At 69.4% G+C, this 14026-nt stretch overlaps 2 protein-coding genes across 2 annotated transcripts; one reads left to right on the plus strand and one right to left on the minus strand.

The window, feature by feature from the left end:
* Nucleotides 1-356: 356 nt before the first annotated feature.
* Nucleotides 357-2509, minus strand: CCR10 (C-C motif chemokine receptor 10). Its single transcript, XM_086478088.1, has 2 exons — nt 2498-2509; nt 357-1439 (listed from the first exon to the last, which is right to left on the minus strand). Exons 1-2 carry the CDS (start codon nt 2507-2509, stop codon nt 357-359), a joined length of 1095 nt encoding a protein of 364 aa, XP_086334214.1.
* A 2626-nt stretch (nt 2510-5135) lies between these two features.
* CNTNAP1 (contactin associated protein 1) lies at nt 5136-13193 on the plus strand. The gene is made up of 24 exons (XM_086478052.1): nt 5136-5214; nt 6551-6652; nt 6918-7111; nt 7211-7358; nt 7612-7815; nt 7888-8072; nt 8157-8300; nt 8648-8909; nt 8989-9138; nt 9207-9378; nt 9468-9574; nt 9682-9801; nt 9945-10148; nt 10239-10395; nt 10529-10656; nt 10756-10923; nt 11001-11219; nt 11297-11536; nt 11639-11875; nt 12034-12161; nt 12299-12392; nt 12502-12735; nt 12857-12904; nt 13003-13193. Exons 1-24 carry the CDS (start codon nt 5136-5138, stop codon nt 13191-13193), a joined length of 3915 nt encoding a protein of 1304 aa, XP_086334178.1.
* Nucleotides 13194-14026: the final 833 nt, after the last annotated feature.

Below are 14026 nucleotides of genomic sequence, written 5' to 3' on the forward strand. Positions count from 1 at the left end.
TGCGAGGGTGGGAACGGGCTGCGTGTGCCCCCACCGCACCGAGCTCACTGCACAGCCCCCCGCAGCACGCGTGACACTGCACGGTCCCCTGAGCACGCGTGACGTTACCGGGTCCCCCTGCCCAGCGGTTCGCTGGACTGCAGAGGCGCTTGCAGGGCGCACGGGTGCTGCGGGGCTGCTCTCCCCTCTGCCCACACGGTGTGGGCACCATGCGGGCTGTCCGGTGCTGTTCCTGCCAAGACGCTCTGCCAGGGCCCAGGGCAGAGCCGTGCACGATCGAGGCTCCCCCCCACAGTGCTGCAGAGGGGCCAAGCCCCGGGGTGCTGGTCCCTGCCCCGGCCGTGGGCACCATGGCCCTACACCACGTCCTGGTAGGTGGAGAGCGATGACCGCCGGCGGGGACTGGGGCAGCCGGGGCAGCGTGGCTCGAGGGGCCCCACGCAGCCAGCATCGCTCGCCAGCAGCCACAGCTCCCGGCGGAATCGCTGGCCCAGGAAGGCGTAGAGCAGCGGGTTGAGGCAGCAGCGCAGGTACGCCAGCCCGCCGGTGACCAGCAGTGCCAGGTCCTTGCGGCGGCTCTGGGCACAGCTCACCTCCCAGCTGGCCAGCAGCTCGGCCATGTCCAGCAGCACCATCAGGCTGTGGGGCAGCTGCAGGACCACGAACACCAGCACGAGGGCCAGCAGCACCCGCAGCGCCCGCTGGGGCTGGGCACCACGGGCCGACAGCAGCGTCCGGGCCACGGCCGCGTAGCAGCTCGCCATCACCAGGAAGGGCACGGCGAAGCCCAGCACGACCTGCACCAGGTTGGTGGCCCCCCGGGCCGCCCGTGAGACCGCCCGGGGGAAGATGACGTGGCAGAGCCGGAGGTCCTGGTGCTGCTCCACTCGGCCGTATACGAACTGGGGCAGCGCCAGCAGCGTAGCCAGCAGCCAGGCCAGCCCCGCCGTCAGCCAGCCATGGCGGCGAGCCCGCGGGCGCAGCCGGCAGGCAGCCGGCACCCGCACGATGGCCACGTAGCGGTCCACACTGATGCAGGTGAGGAAGAGGAAGCCACTGTAGAAGTTGAGGGCGTAGAGGCCCTGCAGCGCCTTGCAGCCCGCCATGCCTGGGGACCAGCCCTGCAGAGTGTCAGCGACGGCGAAGGGCAGCGTCAGGAGCAGCAGGAGGTCGGACAGGGCGAGGTGCAGGAGGCAGACGTCGGTGATGCTGTGTGCCTGGCGGTAGCGGGTGTGCGTGAGCAGCACCAGCCCGTTCCCCACCGTGCCCAGCAGCGACAGCAGCAGGTAGACGGCAGGCTGGTAGGTGCGGGCGAAGCTCTGCACCGCCTGCTTCTCGCAGAGCTCGGGCAGCACACCATCCTCCCCCAAGTACTCATCCTCCAAGGGGTAGAAGTCGGTGATGGTGGTCAGCTCCGTCACAGCGGGGCTGGGGGTCGCCTGTGCAGAGGGAGGCTGAGCGAGGGATGCTCAGAGGTGGTGGCCTGGCTGCAGCATGCAGCGCCCCACTCCCAGGGCAGCCCTCCTCCACCCAGCTCCGCTGTGGGGAGCCCAGGCGTGCCGCAGCCCCCGGCCCCGCACCCAGGGTGGTTTCCATCTCACACCACCCACCCCGAGGCAGCGGGAGTTTAACTGTGCTCAGTCATTGTGAGAGCAACCATGAGCTTCCCAAGCAGCCGCTGTGGCGCAGAGCTGGTGGGGAAACGTGACCCCAGCCACGGCGTCCCCAGCACAGCACCACATCCCACGAACTAACCGTACACCCACAGCAGGGGAGATGCTCCTGACGTCCCGTGGGGCTCAGCACCCAGCCCACAGCCCCGGTCGCCCTGTGCAGCTGGGCTCAGGGCCCCATGCCGGCATTCCCAGTGAGTGCTTTGACCCAGGTCCCTGTGTGCGCCACTGGGGACCTGCCCAAAGCACCCACCCACCCAGTGCTGGCACAGCTCCACCGCCTGGTCCTGCTTTCACCCAGGGAGGTCCCAGCTCATCCCACTGCCTCACACAGGTTGCAGGCGGCTGTGCATGGTGCTCCCAGCTCCCGGTCTCTCAGCCCTGCTCTGGGGCAGAGGGACAGCACAGCACCTGGCACAGGACAGCCAGGACCCCATTGCCAGGGAGGCCAGGATCTGGCACGGCTCTGACTCGGAGCAGCCTTACGACAGCAGTTTCGCTCCAGCTCCCATCAGCAAGCCCAGGCAGCCAGGCCCAATCCCTGCACCCGCTCTGGGGCCACAGGTGGGATCAGCCCAGTGCCAGGGCAGGTTGACTCCCCAACATCTCCCCCAGCCCCTTACCTGCTCTGCGCCCTGGGGACCTGGAGCACTGCCCTGCATTCCCTGAGGCTTTGCCTTTCAGCCCAAATCCCCACAGCTCACAAGAGAAGCATTGGAAAGCAACGAGAGCCAGCAAGAGGGGTCCCTACCCAGCCCCCAGCGAGCCAGCAAGAGGGGTCCCCACCCAGCCCCTAGGGAGCCCCTCACTCCACAGCCCCTCACCTGCTCCTGCATCGTGCAGTGGGACCTTTCCTCCGGCCGGTGGGTCTGGAGCCGTCGGCGTCTAGCGCTCTGCATCCTGTGGTTTGACCACGTGCCGCTCCTGATACTGAGAGCGGTACAGAGCACAAGCCCAGCCCCGGGGGAGGAAAGCGAGGAGGCAGGTGTGACCCTGCTCCTGAGCCTCTCCTGCATCTTTGTGGCTAGCATCTGCGCGCTGGGGACAGAAATAGAAGCTCTGCTCAGCACCTTTCACGTGGGCTGGGAGACAAGCCTGGGGGCACCCAGCCGAGGGGCGTGGGGTCTGGGCAAGGGCACCCAGCGCATGGAGGAGATCCTGGCCCACCCTGGGGCTGCTTCTGTGGGGCCAGAGGGGAGGCTGGAGGGAGCAGGGCTGAGGAGCGGAGTGTGGGCTGCTGTGGGCTGGTGCTGAGCTGGACATTGGTCTGGCTGGACCAGCAGAACATGGTACGGTCCAGGAACGGCTCATCCTGATAGGAAATGTGGCAGTTCCAGGAACTGGGGCAGCCACTGGTGCAGGGCATCCCCCTCGCCCAGGGGTCCCAGCCCTGCCCTGCACCCTGTGCCTCTGCACCCCTGCACCCCACAACACCCACAATCCTATGCCCCTGGGGTGCTGGGCAGGCGTGTTGCTGGTTGTTGACAACAAAATTCCCAGCTCCTCATTAAGGGGCAGATTAGTTCCTGTGGGGCAGAGGCCCCATTTTCCTCTCCCCAGGGGGGAGCAGACTGATCCCCAGCTTTAATGGGTTTTCAGCTGTTTGCCGCGGTAATCCCTCAATCCCCCTTTCTCCCCGCTATCGCTGTCTTTGTAGTGGCTTATCCCAGCTCTGCCCTCTGCCCTCCTGCTGCCTCCAGCCGGGCACAGGCAGCGGGCAGGGTCCCTGCCAGGCCGGGGAGCTCGCTGCCAGTGCCCGTGGAGCTGCTGCGCCCTGGCTGGAGAGCGGCTGGGCAGAGCGGTGTCCCCAGGGCTCTTTGCCGGATGGTCTCTCCCTCTCCCCTGTTCTTTCTGCAGCACAAGGACGCTGGGTGCAGACCTCTGCTCTGTGCCTGCTGTGGGGGTGCCATCCTGCACCCTGCGGCAAGGGCAGGGAGGAGGGTCTTTGGGCAAATGCTGGCCCTACGGCCAGCTGTGGGTGCAGAGCAGGGCCCCTGCATGCCCCTGGTGACAGACCTGACCCAGCACAGGGACAGGACATGGGGCTGTGGCCAGAGCAGGCAGCACCCCTGGGTGTCAGGGTAAGGCTGGGTGGGGCTGTGCCCCTCCTGGGGACGGACCCGCAGGCACTGCAAGGGTCTGGAGGACGGGAGGGCCGGTGGCCTCGTCCCTGGCGCACAGCTTCAGCTCCTGGTAGCAGACCTCCCAGTGCACCGGTACTGGCTGCCCTGTGGCCCTGCCACACCTGGGGTTTTCTGTTCCCTCTTTCACTCACTGCCCCGGCCTTGGCTCTGCCCGCGCAGGAAGCGGCCCCGGCACCCGCTGCCCGCAGGTGACAGCCACGCTGCCCTGCCTGCTGCCCGGCGTGGTGCTGCCAGGCCTGGTGGGCAGCGGCCTCGTGCCAGCGGTGCGGAGCTACCCTCACCGAGCGCAGCCAGGCCAGGCTCCTGCCCAGCACCGGCACCCTGCTCGGGCCCAGCGGCCCCCAGTATATCCCCATCCCTCGGGGCTGGGCTTGGTGCGCTGCACAGGGCTCCTGGGAGAGGGAGGCTCCCCAGAGCCAGGGGGACACAGGGCACTGCAGGGTCTGTGGGGCAGGCAGTGTATGTAGGCCACGCGGCTGCCAGCCCCCCCGTCCCCTCCGTGGGCATCTGGGGATGTTTGGGAACAGACACAGGCTAAATCCTGTCTTCTGCACCACTGGAGAGACAGGCGACCCCGAAACCCTCAGGCCTTAATCTGTGGCTTGATTACAAACAGCCGCCACATCTGCTGCGGGAGGGCTGGTGGGCACCACTCCCCCCCCGCTCCGCCGCTGCCGGCGCTGGCTGCCTGGGCCACATCTGGGGGGGGTCACGTCTTGGGGGGGGGGGTGTCACGTCTGGGGGGGGCTCATATCTTGGCGGACCACATCTGTGGGGGTTCACACCTGCGGGTGGTCACATCTGGGGAGGGTCACATCTGGGGGGGCCCGCACCTGCGGGGGGTCACGCCACTCAGCCTGGAGGGGGCCCGGGGCCGGGCTGGGCACGGCGAGGGCCGGGGGCTGCGCGGGAAGTGGTGGTACCCCGGGAACTCCCTGCACGGCCCCGCCGTGCCCGCCCCAGGCTCCGCTCTGCCCACGCACCCCCGCCCCGAGCCCACCCACGCTGCGGTCCGGCTGCAGCCCGGGGCAGCGGTAGCCCCGCAATGCCGAGGGGGGGCGCCGAGGACCGGGGGTACCGGGGGGACCGGGGGCTCGGCGGGATCATCCCTCGGGACCGCGGCAGTGGGGGAGGCGGAGGGGGGCGGGGGCCGGGGCTCTGCGCTGCGCCCAGCCCGGCTGCCGCGCCCCCCCCCAGTCCCGGGGCCGCCCCCCCCCGCCGCCGCCGCCACCGCCCCGTGGGCGGAGCCGCCGGCCCCGCTCCGCCGCGGCTGCAGCACCGGGAGCGGCGGCGCCGAGGGCGCTCGGGGCGCTCCAGCATGGGCGCTCGCCGCCTCCTCGGGCTCCTGCTCGCCGCCTGCGCCGGCCTCCTGCGCCCCGGGCCCGGCTGCCTCGCACGTAAGTGGGGCCGCAGCCCCGGGAGCGGCCGCTCCGCACTGCGGGACCGCACCCGCCGCCTCGGCCCCGCACCCCCGAGCTCCCCAGCCCCCCGAGCCGCTCTCGGCAACCCCCGTTCTCGCGGGCATCCCGCGTTCTCCCTCGGGAAGCCCCCGGCACCCCCGGCCGCCCCGGTCCCCGCCGTCCCCAAGGTCACCGCCGGACACAGGCGTCCCGGCGCCCCCCGCCCCCCCCCCTCCCCGCGCCCTGCCCGGGGCCGCTCCGCCGCAGTCCCCCCGCCGGTGGCACCGTACCCACCGGAGCCTCCGGGGGCCCGGGGGATCCGGGATACCCGGGGATGCCCAGGGGTGCCCCGAGCACCCGCCCCGCTGCGCCGCATCTCCGCGCCCGCCGCGGCTCCGTGTCCGCACCGCGGGGGGGGGCTCCGGCCCCGGCACCCCCGGCCCGGCCCAGCCCCGTGTCCGAGCACCCCGGCGGGCGGGGCAGCCCCGCGGGACCCCGCCGGGCTCCGCCAGAACCTCGGCCAGCGCCGCCGCCCCGGCCCGGCTCCGCCGCGGGGCTGCACCGGGTTGTCCCGGGCCCCGGGGCGGGAGGGGCTGGAGGCGGCTGCCTGGACGGGACCGGGCGGCAATCTGCGGCCCCTCTGAGCCGGGGCCCTTTGCCCCTTTCCCCAAGGCCGGGGTGGCCCGGGGTCCCGCTGGCTGCGGGAGATGGAGGAGGGGCACGATGCAGGCAGGGGGCGATGCAGGCAGGGAGTGATGCAGGCAGGGGATGATGGAGGCAGGGGGCGATGCAGGCAGGGGTGACGGAGACGGGGGGCGATGGGGGCAGGGGGCGATGGGGGCAGGGGGCGATGCAGCACGGGCGCAGCGCGGCTGCCCTTGGCCCTGCAGTGAGGGCCGGGGGTGCAGCAAAAGCTCCTGCGCTCCCCGGGCTCCGTCCGACGCGGCCGGGGGTCCCCGCGGGGGGTCGGGACCTCGGCCCCGCCGGAGCCTCCTCTGCGGTGCCGCGAGGGTTCGCACGGGCCCCCCCGGCCTCCAGTCGGGACCTGCCCCGGCGGGGCGGGGCGGGGCGGGGGTCCCGGCGCCCACGTCAGTGCGGAGGCGGCCGGGGCGGGCGGCGGGGCCCGCAGAGGTGTGTCAGCTCCGCTGCAGTGGGAGGGGAGAGCGGGAGCCGGGCGCGCCGCGCCGCCGGCCCGCGGGGTCCCCGGAGCCCCCAGAACCCGCGGGGTCCCCAGAGCCCACGGGGTCCGCAGGGCCGAGCCGGGGGACCGCCGCAGGGACATCGCCCCAGTTCAGCGTCCCGAGCCCGGCCCCCAGCCCCACTTTCCCCGCAGGACCCTGCTACGATGAGCTCGTCGCTCCCCTCTACTCCTCGTCCATCGGTGCCTCCTCCAGATACAACATCTTCTACTCGGCCAGCTTTGCCCGGCTGCACAGTGAGTCCCCCCGTGGGACTGGGGTGCAGGTGGGGCGGGGGGCCCTGGGCAGGGCGTGCCCCTGGCAAGGTCCCGTGGGGCTGAAATGTCCTCGGGTGCTCATGGTGGAGCCCTCAGCATCCCCTAGGGGTGGGGGAGAGCCCTGCAGCCCTCCAGCTCCCACCCACAGTCGGGTGCTGCGGTGGGGGCCGAGCAAGCAGCCCCCACTCAGCCGGGAGCTGCCAAGTGCGGGGCCGTGGGGCCGGCTGAGCCACTCCCCCCGCAGGCACCAGCGGCTGGTCCCCCGACCCCCGAGACAAGCAGCCCTGGCTCCAGATCGACCTGATGCAAAAGCACCGGATCAACGCGGTGGCCACGCAGGGGACCTTCAACACCTACGACTGGCTGACGCGCTACATCGTGCTCTACGGAGACCACCCCACCAGCTGGAAACCCTTCTTCCAGCAGGGCAGCAACTGGGTATGGGGGGGGCCGGGGTCCCTGCAGGAGGGGGTCCCCTGGGGGGACCAGAGACCCCTGGCCCACAGTGAGGTGCTGACAGTGGCCCTTCATTCCCAGACGTTCTTTGGGAACGTGAATGAGAGCGGGGTGGTGCGGCACGACCTGCACTACCCCATCCTCGCGCGCTACATCCGCATCATCCCGGTGGCCTGGAACCCGCGCGGGAAGATCGGGCTGCGCCTGGGCCTGTACGGCTGCCCCTACCGTGAGTACCTGGCCCGGGGTCTCCGTCAGCCCTGCGGTGGGTGGGACCCTGGCCCAGCCACCCACATGGCAGGGGGGCCAGCTCCTGGCTCCAGCATGCCCAGAAAACCCTTTCCCCGGGGAGATGGTGTCCAAGCACTCTGCAGTCATTAGCTCTGGCATAAAGGGTAGCAGAAAGGAGTGTTCCCCATGCTGGGGTGCCTGCCGCTGTGGGCAGTGACGTGGCTGGGACTGCTCTGCTCTGCTCTCCCCAGGGTCCCACGTGCTCTACTTTGATGGGGATGATGCTATCTCCTACCGCTTCCGGGCCAAGAGGATCAGCACCCTCGAGGATGACATCTCCTTCAACTTCAAGACGCTGGAGCAGGACGGGGTGCTGATGCACGGGGAGGGCTCGCAGGGTGACTACATCACGGTGGAGCTCAAGCAGGCCCAGCTCCTCCTGCACATCAGCTTAGGTGAGCCGGGGCTGCAGGGGCTGGGGGGCGCAGGGCCGGGGGGGGCCACCAACTGAGGCTGCCCCTCCCCAGGCAGCAGCCCGCTGCACGCCAGCGAGGGCCACACGACGGCGACGGTGGGCAGCCTCCTGGACGACCAGCACTGGCACTCGCTACACATCGAGCGCTTCGGCCACCACGTCAACCTGACGCTGGACGGGGAGGTCAAGCGCTTCCGCTGCCGCGGCACCTTTGACCAGCTCGACCTCGACACCGAGGTGTGTGCGGCGGGCGAGGAGCTGCTGGGATGCTGACCCCCAGCGTCCCCCACGAGGGGCTGACCCCCTCCCTCTGCCTCCCAGATCTTCTTCGGGGGGGTGATTGACCAGGACAAGCAGCACCTCACCTACCGGCAAAACTTCCGTGGCTGCGTGGAGAACATCATCTTCAACGGGGTCAACATCGCCGACCTGGCCCGGCACCGGAGACCCAACATCCGCTTCGAGGTCCAGCCCCAAGGGGTGGCCCCTTCCCCAGGGGTCCCGTCCTTGCCGTGGGGTGACCCCTTTCCAGGAGGACAGCCAGGTCCTCAGCACTGCTGTGGGGTGACCCCTTTCCTGGGGCTAGGTTCCCCCCGCCCCCACTGTGGGGTGACACGAGGCCGGGCAGCGGCCGTGCTCAGCCGAGCGGTGCCGCATCGACTGCGCAAGGTCGTCCCTGCCCTGGAGCGCCCACCCGGCACTGCCAGGCGATGGGATCGAGCGGGGGTGATCGGGGCCGGGGCTGCAGGGGTGGGGGGTCTCCCCACCACAGGAGCATCCCTTTCCTCACTGCCTCCTACGGTCGTCCCCAGGGCAGCGTGGGCCACTACTGCCAGGACCAGCTGAACACCCCCATCACCTTCGCCGGCATCAACAACTACGTGCGGGTGCCGGGGATCCCGCGGAGGAACCGCCTGGCCGTCAGCTTCCGCTTCCGCTCCTGGGACACCGCCGGGCTCCTGCTCTACACCAGCTTCGCCGACCGCCTGGGCTCCCTCGAGGTGGTGCTGAGCGAGGGGCAGGTCAACGTCTCCATCGCCCAGCCCGGCAAGAAGAAGCTGGAGTTTGCTGCAGGTGGGCTGGGGAGCCGGCGCAGGGACAGGGGCCGCTCTGGTGGCAGTGCCTCCCCACGCACCTTCCTCTCCCTGCGCAGGGCATCGCCTGAACGATGGCTTCTGGCACTCGGTACAGCTGGTGGCGCGGGATGGCTCAGCCGTGGTGACCATCGACGATGACGACGGCGCCGAGTTTCGGGTGGCACACCCCTTCCAGCTCCGCACCGGCAGCCAGTACTTCTTTGGAGGTGGGTGGCGGGGCAGGGGCTGGGGCCGACAGGTGCCCGGGGGCCGCTCACCCCGCTGTGCCTTGCAGGCTGCCCCAAGCCGGCCTCGGTCACTGGCTGCCGGTCGAACCAGACGGCCTTCCACGGCTGCCTGCAGATGCTGAATGTGGACATGCAGCCTGTGGACGTGGAGCTGCTGGTGCAGCACCGGCTGGGGCAGTACTTCAACGTGCTGTTCAACGTCTGCGGCATCACGGACAGGTATCGGTCAGGACAGGGGTGCCGGCTGGGAGCGGGCAGGGGCCAGGGGGCTGCGCCGGTGCCAGGACAGGAGCCCTCTGCGCCCTCAGGTGCACCCCCAACCTGTGCGAGCACGACAGCCGCTGCGTCCAGTCCTGGGATGACTTCATGTGCATCTGCGACCTGACGGGGTACAAGGGGGAGACCTGCCACAAATGTGAGCCTGGGGCCTCGTGGGTCAGGGGACGGGACGGGCACCTGCAGCTCCTCCCGGTGCCTGGTGCCCCCCCCTCACGCTGACCCCAGCCCCATTCCCTCTTCCAGCCCTTTACAAGGAGTCGTGCGATGCTTACCGGGTCAGTGGGAAAACCTCAGGGAACTACACCATCGACCCCGATGGCAGCGGGCCGCTCAAGCCCTTCACGGTGTACTGCGATATCCGAGGTGGGGGTGGCAGGAGGGCGTGGGGATCCCTCTGCCCAGTGGCTCCCAGGGACCAGCCCCTGCCTGTGCGTTGGGGCTGGAGCAGGATGGAGGGAGCAGGGGTGTCCTGGGGGGCCAGTCCTAGCAGCCCTCCACCTTCGCAGAGGACCGGGCATGGACCATTATACGGCACAACCGCCACTACGCCACGCGGGTGACAGGCTCCAGCGTGGACCAGCCCTACCTGGGGGCCGTGGAGTACTGGAACGCCTCCTGGGCCGAGGTCTCGGCGCTGGCAAATGCCTCCGAGTACTGCGAGCAGCGCATTGAGTTCCACTGCTACAGCTCCCGCCTGCTCAACACCCCCTGTGAGCACTGGGGGGAGCAGGGCCGTGCCTGGGGCTGTGCCTGGGGACCGTGCCGTGGGGCCATGTCCTCACCCTCCCCTGTGCCCTCAGCCGGGCTGCCCTTCAGCTTCTGGATGGGCCGACACGATGAGCGGCACTACTACTGGGGGGGCTCACGGCCGGGCATCCAGCGCTGCGCCTGTGGGCTGGACAAGAACTGCGCCGACCCCAAGTACTTCTGCAACTGCGACGCCGACCACGCGCTGTGGTGAGCTGGGGGGGCTGCGGGACGGGGGGCTGGGGGCACAGCCTCTTGGGGGTTCAGGTGGTGGTTCAGCAGGCATGCAGGCTGGCGAAGGGGCAGCCTCCCGTGCCCCCCCCAACACGCGTGCCATTTGCAGGAGGACGGACAAGGGTCTGCTGACCTTTGTGGACCACCTGCCCGTCACCCAGGTTGTGGTCGGAGACACCAACCGCTCCGGCTCCGAAGCCCAGTTCCTGCTGGGGCCCCTGCGGTGCTACGGAGACCGTGAGTGACAGGACCCACGGAGGGCGGCCATGCCTGAGGGGGTCCCACGCTCGTGGAGGGTCCCTGCCCATCCCTTACCGCCCTTCCTGCTCCCCGCAGGCAATACCTGGAACACCGTCTCCTTCAACAGGGGCGCAGCCCTGCTCTTCCCCACCTTCCAGGCCAACCACAGCCTCGACATCTCCTTCTACTTCAAGACTACCGCCCTGTCCGGCGTCTTCCTCGAGAACCCTGGCTCCCGAAACTACATTCGTGTCGAGCTCAACAGTACGGGCGGGTGGGGGGTGCAGGGGCATGGGGGGGTGGCGGGACCAGGCACCCCTTCCGACACCGCATCCCCGCAGCCACCAGGGACGTGGTGTTTGCCTACGACATCGGGAACGGGGATGAGAACCTGACGGTGCGGTCAGCGGTGCCCTGGAACGACGACGAGTGGCACCAGGTGAAGGCTGAGCTCAACGTCAAGCTGGCGCGGCTGCGAGTGGACAAGCTGCCCTGGGTGGTGCGGCCGGCCCCGCCGCAGAGCTTCGTCCGCCTGGACTTCGACAGGCCCCTCTACGTCGGTGAGAGCCCCTGGCCGCGTCCCCGCTTCGCCAGGTCCCCACGTGCCGCAGGGCGCTGACTCTCGGCCCCGCTGCAGGCGCGGCAGAGCACAAGATGCGCCCGTTCCTGGGGTGCCTGCGGGCACTGCGGATGAACGGGGTGACCCTCAACCTGGAGGGCAAAGCCAACGAGACGGAGGGTGTGCGGGTCAACTGCACGGGCCACTGCCAGGACCCGCCGGTGCCCTGCCAGAACAGCGGGCTCTGCGTTGAGCGCTACAGCCACTACAGCTGCAACTGCACCGTCTCTGCCTTCGATGGGCCCTTCTGCAACCACGGTGAGTGGCTGCTCCTGCCCGCACCGGGGGTGGGGGGTCCTCCTCGGGGCTGGGCTGGGGGAGAGGAGCCGGCGCTCCCGTCACCCTGTGGGTCCCCCGCAGACATTGGCGGGTACTTCGAGGAGGGCACCTGGGTGCGGTACAACATCCTGCCGATGTCTCTGTACGCCGCCCGCGAGTTCGCCAGCATCATCAGCAGCCCCTGGCAGCCCCTGCCCGGCTACAACCTCACCAGCGAGGAGGTCAGCTTCAGCTTTAGCACCACCTCGGCGCCCGCCGTGCTGCTCTACATCAGCTCTTTCGTCAAGGACTACATGGCGGTGCTCATCAAGGATGATGGTGAGGGCAGGGCTCACCCGGAGCCTGTGGGGACCTGCCCCAGTGCTGGGGCCGCACGGGACCCTCCTCCCCCCCGATGCCAGTCGCCAGCCCTACGGAGGGGGTGGGCTGGCCCGGCGAGAGCCCCGGCACCTCTGACGGCCCCGCTCTGCCCGCAGGGAGCCTGCAGCTGCGCTACCAGCTGGGCACCAGCCCCTATGTCTTCGCCCTCACCACCAAGCCGGTGACGGACGGGAGGCCCCACCGTGTCAACATCACCCGCCTGCACCGCACACTGTACACTCAGGTACGGGGCTGTGGCACCCTCCCTGCCGGAGCCTGGGGGGCTGCTGGGCTGAAGGTCAGGCCAGGGGGGGCCATGGGCAGGGTGGCAGGAGGCAGAGGAGGCTCAGCGGGTGCTGATGCCGTGCACCCACCTCCCAGGTGGATTATCTCCCCGTCATGGAGCAGCAGTTCTCCCTGTTCGTGGACAGCAAGCTGGACTCGCCCAAAAATCTGTACCTGGGGCGTGTGATGGGTGAGCTGAGTCCTGCCCCCTCCTGTGCTGGGATCCCCAAGGTCTCCTCCACTCAGCACAGTCCTTGCCCTCTGCGGGGGATGAGCCTTCTCCTTCTGTTCCCACACAGAGACAGGCGTGATCGACCCCGAGATCCAGCGCTACAACACGCCCGGCTTCTCAGGCTGCCTCTCGGGGGTGAAATTTAACAGCCTCGTCCCCCTCAAAGCCATCTTCCGCCCCACCAGTGTCGTGCGGCCCTACAGCATCCGGGGGGAGCTGGTGGAGTCGAGCTGTGCCTCCATGCTCCCCCTCACCACCATCCTCATCCCTCCCGAGATGGACCCCTGGTACATGGGCACAGGTAGGTGCTGTGGTAGCACCCCGATGGGGAGGGAGCCCCCGCAAGCATCAGCTGCAGAGAGGACGCTCCAGCACAAGCCCCCACTGCAGCCCGGTCTCAGCCTCCCGCTCTGTCTCCACAGAGTTCCCCCACGTGCATGACGATGGCTGGGTCGGAATCATCATCGGGTGTAAGTGAAGGGCCTGGCCGGTGTCCCCCCACCTCTGCTCTGGCCCTGCGCCTCCCCCAGCCCCTCCCCAGCCCCTCCCCACTGCCTCTCCCCTGCAGTCGTGATCTTCCTGCTCCTGCTGCTCGGGGCGCTGCTGGTGCTGCTGTACTTCTACTACCACCGCTACAAGGGCTCCTACCACACCAACGAGCCCAAGGCCATCCAGGACTACGGCAGCGCTGCCAAACCGCTGTCGGTGCGCAAGGACCAGAACCTGCCCCAGATCCTGGAGGAGGCGAAGGGGGACTAGCGGGGCCGGGGGGTGGGACGGGCTCGCAGCCCCCGCAGCCCTGGGAGCCGCCCAGGGACGAGCGAGCGTCGCGGGACCAAAGGGCCGAGCACACCTGAACTGCCAACACCCACCTCCGGACCGGACCGCACCGACCGCCAGATCCTCCCCGCGGCCGCCACCGACCCGGCCCCGGAGCGTGGCCGCGACCCACCGAGCCCCAGCCCCGCTCGCCCCGGGCACGCCGGCAGCCCCCACGCCAGAGGCAGGCTGCTGCCTCCCACCAGCTGCCAAATCCTGCCCTGCCTCCGGCGGGGAGCACGGGCCGGGCAGCCCACCCTCCCGGTGCAGGGGAGCACGCCGGGTGCGCCTGGCCGCCGCCGCCCCGTTAGCGTGTAGATCCCGCCGCTTCGCTCGCTTCGCCAGAGCCACGCAGGACGCCACGCAGGACGCCACGCAATACCCAGCCTCGGGCACGGCCCGGGGCGCGCCGAGCAATACCCTGCCCGTGCCGGCGACGGCCGCCGCTGCCGCGCATGACGCCACCGCACTTTGCTGAGATGCTGCTTTCATACAATCAGGTACGGATCCTTTCTACCATTTTTGTTGCTGGATATTCTACTACACTCTGATTTTTTTATTCTATCGGTTTGTATAAAAAACCAAACGGAAGCTCCTGTCGGGTGTTACGTTCCGCGCGTTGTGGTACGTGGTCTGTAGTTTGCTACTTCTCTGTACGAAGTGCCGGTCCTGCCGATTACCTCCAGCCCAGGGAAAGCTCCTGTTCACTTGCTGTATTGTGGTAAGATGAAGTTACAGAAATGCATTTATCTACCCAAAGGCCTAGCTCCACT

The sequence above is a fragment of the Leptosomus discolor genome, chromosome 25 (genome assembly GCF_034619465.1).
Source record: "Leptosomus discolor isolate bLepDis1 chromosome 25, bLepDis1.hap2, whole genome shotgun sequence".
Lineage (NCBI taxonomy): Eukaryota > Metazoa > Chordata > Aves > Leptosomiformes > Leptosomidae > Leptosomus > Leptosomus discolor.

Coding starts and splice junctions, on each gene's coding strand:
- CNTNAP1 (XM_086478052.1), top strand. CDS start 5,136: ATGGGCGCTCGCCGCCTCCTCGGGCTCCTGCTCGCCGCCTGCGCCGGC. Junction 7,359..7,611: donor CCTGTACGGCTGCCCCTACC/GTGAGTACCTGG, acceptor TGCTCTCCCCAG/GGTCCCACGTGCTCTACTTT. Junction 7,816..7,887: donor CCTCCTGCACATCAGCTTAG/GTGAGCCGGGGC, acceptor GCCCCTCCCCAG/GCAGCAGCCCGCTGCACGCC.